This window comes from Poecilia latipinna, unplaced genomic scaffold, assembly GCF_001443285.1.
Source record: "Poecilia latipinna isolate Pla-1442-1.1 unplaced genomic scaffold, P_latipinna-1.0 Scaffold5202, whole genome shotgun sequence".
Classification (NCBI taxonomy): domain Eukaryota; kingdom Metazoa; phylum Chordata; class Actinopteri; order Cyprinodontiformes; family Poeciliidae; genus Poecilia; species Poecilia latipinna.
In genome coordinates this window covers 6,827-11,495 of record NW_015117818.1, presented here as the reverse complement: position 1 = coordinate 11,495, position 4,669 = coordinate 6,827, and the positions used below count along the sequence as shown (strand labels likewise).

Genomic DNA, 4,669 nt, shown 5'->3' with positions numbered 1-4,669 from the left:
ATTTTTTCACATAGGAAGTAAAGTGTTCTTGAACTGATCTGCTGAGTATGACTGTATCTGGTTGTATACACAAGATGTATGATATGGTTATGGTTGGGGGGAGGGGTTATTAAGCCAATGTGGTTTCCCCCCCCTTCTCAAAAATGTTCGGTGCTTTACAACCCAAAGTAAAACACTCCTTCCGGTTCTCTATAGTTGTTTTTCATTCAAGACTCTTGATTTATCCTTTGCTTTTAATCAAAATAATTATCTAATTTTAAATCTATGTTCTATTTAGGCACAATTTCAGAAAAATATATAATTGTGATCCTACAGCTGAATATTGCAGCACAAGCAACATTTCCGAAATATTTATTGATTTCCCTCATCAGTCTCTGCAATATTATCCTTTAAGAATAAATGTCTCAGCTGCTAAAAATAAATTTCATGTTTGTGCATTAAGGAAAGTCAGAGTCGACTGAACAGACAAAATATAATACCGACATGCAGAGCCTGAAGGCATGAAATATATTCCAAATGTTGCATCTTTGTTTTTTAGATTTATTTGTTTGTCCCTTTGGCTTAATTAATTTATTAGCAAATAGACCTTATAGTGTCCACATCTTTTCAATCTTCTCAAGAAGCTCCTGTACCTGAGTTTTATCACTGTGGTTTACATTGTTCAGGACATGAGACCTGAATCACAGCAACGTCATCAGCCGGTGTAACGTTGAACTGATGCGGTGAAGCTACCAGTAGCAGGAGAACAAAGCTGCGCCAAAAACTAACAAACACTGAATAGAAGGAGAGCTGCCATTGATACAGTTGCAGCCAGGTATGTTTTAATGTTACACAATACAGTTTTAGCAAGTTGTTCAAAGTCTAAACTGGTATTGTTGTGCATTTAAGGTGTAAAGTTTACCTTCGACCAAAGGAATCCCAGCGGGCCCCTTCTGTTGCGTTCTCAGAACGCCCCCGGGGGGCGGTACCGCCCACGTTTAGAACCACTATTCTAAACTGTTTTTCTCCTGTTTTGTGGACAGCCAGGGAGTTTGTGATATGTATCTTTTTAGTTCTCTAGAAAGTTGTTTTAATTTATAGTTAAAATGGGGTGTTTTGTTTGTTTTGGCCTTGGAGACCCTGAAGCTTAAAACTTCCCTAGGTGTATTTTCCTTCTCTTTTGATTGAGATTTTACCTAAGTTGTAAAATAAACTCTTTTCTGCAATGTGAAAGTCCAATAAAGTGAAAGTCCAAAGTGTTAACATTTGCCAAAACTGATTTCACCTGCAGAAAGTTTGCCAGGTTTTAGACAGAAAAGCTTCATAAATGCGTCTGTGACATCCAGAGTTTGCAGCCAGAATCCAGCAGTGTTTGATGCAGTTTTTGAGGGACCTAAGATTATTTTCATAATCATGCATTTTTACTGAATTAATATTAAATTTCAAAGCAATTAGAGGCTTCTAGTCAAAGAAGCAATTAGTCCTTATGAGTTAGTTTTTCTTGATTGCCTTGACCTGCTTAAAAAAGCTAATAATTCATTTTTTATCATCACTATTTCAGCAGATTAAAAGACACATCTTGTAAATGTGTCAACCCTTTCTCACTGGTTTGACACATTTACATTTCCTCACACTTTTCCAAACCAGGGCAGATGTCATTTAAGCAGTCTATAAGCTCCACTGTTTCAACAATTGCAACCAAACAAAAATCACCTGTTCCCAACTATTACAAGCTGCCTAGACCAGCATGAAACCACTGAAGCTCCTGTTTGACACTCCTTCACAGAAATATTCAAATAGTAATCAGTCTGTAGGCTTTGAAAGTCTCCATGTCTGTGTTGTTCTTTACCAGCATGGATAGAGGAGGTCAAGGCAGATGAGAATGAGAAATAGTGGATATTTCTTAATCTGTATGTTGCTGCTGTCAAGGCAACTGCATCTGGTTTATTGTTTTTTTGTTGTTGTTGTTGTTTGTTTGTTGCTGTTTGGTTTAAGGTGGCAATAGTTAAATTTAGTTAATTTATTTAATATAAAACATTAAGTTTAAATGTGTGGAAACATTAGTAAATTTGTGTTGATGCTCATTAGGTTTGGTTAAGTGTAGATTCAAATGCGGAGGGGGGGACCATTTATTTCGTTCCACGGACCATGTGTTGTCCAGGGAAACATTGGCTGGCGCACTTAGAGCCACATGGAGCATTCAAGCTGAAGAAGCTGATCGTAAGAAATGAAGCTTTATTCCTCTGGAGTCAATGCGTCTAATGAGGTACGTTTTGTTTATTTGTATCTTTTATTTATGAAAAAGATACATAAATAAATACTCCATTTATTGTGAACCCTTTTCTTTTTAGTTCTGACGGCATTTCTTTGGGGACTTTGTAAGACGTGTCCACAATAAATGGCTGTTAAACCCAAGAACTGTGTTAAGCCTTGATTAAATTCGAGAGGAGTTACTGACTGTAATATATATTTTATTAATTTCTTATTCTTGTAACAGGGGTGAAGAACCTAGACTGTGACTTGGAGGTGTGGACCTCAACTGGAAGACTAATCAGATAACTCTAGATAGTCTAGGCCAAGTGTTTTAAAGTGTGGGAGAGCTATTATTGACTTATCATTTACAGTGCATTTATAGCATTCTGCTGTGACTACATCTCTTTTAGCATTCTGTAAAAAAAATAAAATAAATAAAAAATCTCAGGGTATTGTAGAAAACACTGTTACATTTGGAGCATCTTCAGTTCCAGTCCATGAAAACCTCAACTTTAAATAATCTTTGTCACATTTCCATATTCTTTTTTATTTTTACTTTGCTTGGTTTAGATGCTGACTTCTTACTCACTGTAGTTTTAGGTACTTAAAATGTATTCATTTTGTCTATACCATAATAGTTACGTCAGGATTAACTTATTACATATTGGATGTATATGACTGAAGACAGAAAACTAGATTTGTTAGATCTGTGGTGAATGAAGCAAAACAATAAACCAAAAATGTATCGAAGAAATTAATGGACAGCAAATACTTACAGACAAAATTATAGTGAATGTAACTCAATTTCAGTGTCAAGAGTTTGTATCAAACCAAAAAGGGTTCTTGACATCGTAGCTTTATTTACATATTGATTACATTAATAAGGAGTGATTCATAGTCAGAAAATGAAATCTTGAAAATTAAAATCAGCAAAATTCTTTTGTTAGATAAACTGACTCCAAATATATCTTAGTTCTAAAGCTAATCTCAGAATCAACTCTTCCTTCCTGCTTTGTCTAAAAAACTGTCATGTTTTGCCATCATTGAAAGAGGAAGAGCAAGCAGACCCAGGTAAGCAGCAAAACTTGTGTTTTTATTCTCACCAGGAAGATTTTTGCACACACATGTGCGATCATACACAACCGTACTGACTTGAGTAAAAGTGTCAGTAGTATGTGTACATTTTTTCTGATTAGTTAAAAAAACTACTTTTTTCTACTTTAAAAACCCATAATAGAGGTGAGTACTTTGTTCTTTTCTTGAATGTGCATGTTGACTTTAATCAATTTCAGAACTTTCATCAAAGTTTTCCATGTAAGTGTTTGAGGAACAAATGCTGCCGATCCCAGAGCTGATCTCTGACTCTCTCACTTTGTTATTCAGCCATTCAGAAACTTGGTCATGTCCTCGTCGTCTCTGTTTCTCTGAAATGCTCCCATATTCTGAAGCAACATCTCCACTCACTGAAACAGAGATAGAAGTGTTATTTAAGAGAAGAATGCATGTAAGACATTAAATCATTATCATATAAAACTTACTGTCGGGAATGATATCATCTTTGCTCTCTGCTGTTCCCACATGAGGCTCTGTTGGTTTCTCTGGTTCCTTTCCTAAAGCTTTCATCATTCGCTCTATCAGCTCCTGTTCTCTTCTGTTCCACTCCTTTTCTATCTGTTTTTCTTGCCAAGGTGGAATCTGTAGTTTGCTTTCTTTGCCTTCATTGAAGCATTCTTTGTTGTGTTTGAAAATGTTAATAATTTTTTGGAACAACTCTTTGACTTGAACAGGAACATCAGAATTAAAGTTTTTTAGAACATGGTATCTGTTCCCACATTTCTCCAGAAGCTCCTGAAGCTCCTTTCCCTCTCTGACGATGTAATTCTCTACAGGGACGTCATTGATCCAGTCTCCCCTGGTAAAAACCACCATGCAGTGTCTCCACACTCTCTCTGTTAATGGCTTCATGATCTCCACCAGAGCTTTGAGATCTTTCTCTGTGAAAGATCTGAGGATGGGAACAACCAGGAGAAAAACATGAGGTCCAGGAGAACACATGGAGACACTGTGGAGAACTTCATCTTTGATCCAGTCAGGTGGTGTTGGGTCTGAGAACCAGCCTGGAGTTTCAACAACTGAGACTTTTACTCCATCAAACCTTCCTTCATGCTTCACACACGTTGAAGTTTCTATATGATCTTGATAGTTCTGAAAATATGAAAATAAAAAATAAATCTACTTTTGGAGCAATTTTGATGTTCAGTGAGTACTTTATTCACATAACACCTAAAGTCTGGGTGTTAGACTGTATGGACATTTTTGCTTAATCAAGTTGTGTTACCTTTTTCAACCAAGCTCTGTCAAAAGTTTTATTAAATTGATCCTTGACAAGAATCATGTTTCCAGTTGTACTTTTCCCTGAACATTTCTGGCCAACAAG

At 36.2% G+C, this 4,669-nt stretch overlaps 1 protein-coding gene across 1 annotated transcript in view; it reads right to left on the bottom strand.

The window, feature by feature from the left end:
• Positions 1-3,501: 3,501 nt before the first annotated feature.
• The window catches only part of LOC106943363 (GTPase IMAP family member 8-like), a 7,854-nt gene continuing 6,686 nt past the window's right edge, over positions 3,502-4,669 (bottom strand). The window contains exons 4-6 of the mRNA XM_015026672.1: positions 4,571-4,666; positions 3,771-4,437; positions 3,502-3,695 (exon numbers count right to left, since the gene is read on the bottom strand). Of these exons, the coding sequence (XP_014882158.1) occupies positions 3,511-3,695; positions 3,771-4,437; positions 4,571-4,666 (948 nt within the window). The 3' untranslated portion in view covers positions 3,502-3,510. The remainder of the gene's footprint in view (positions 3,696-3,770; positions 4,438-4,570; positions 4,667-4,669) is intronic.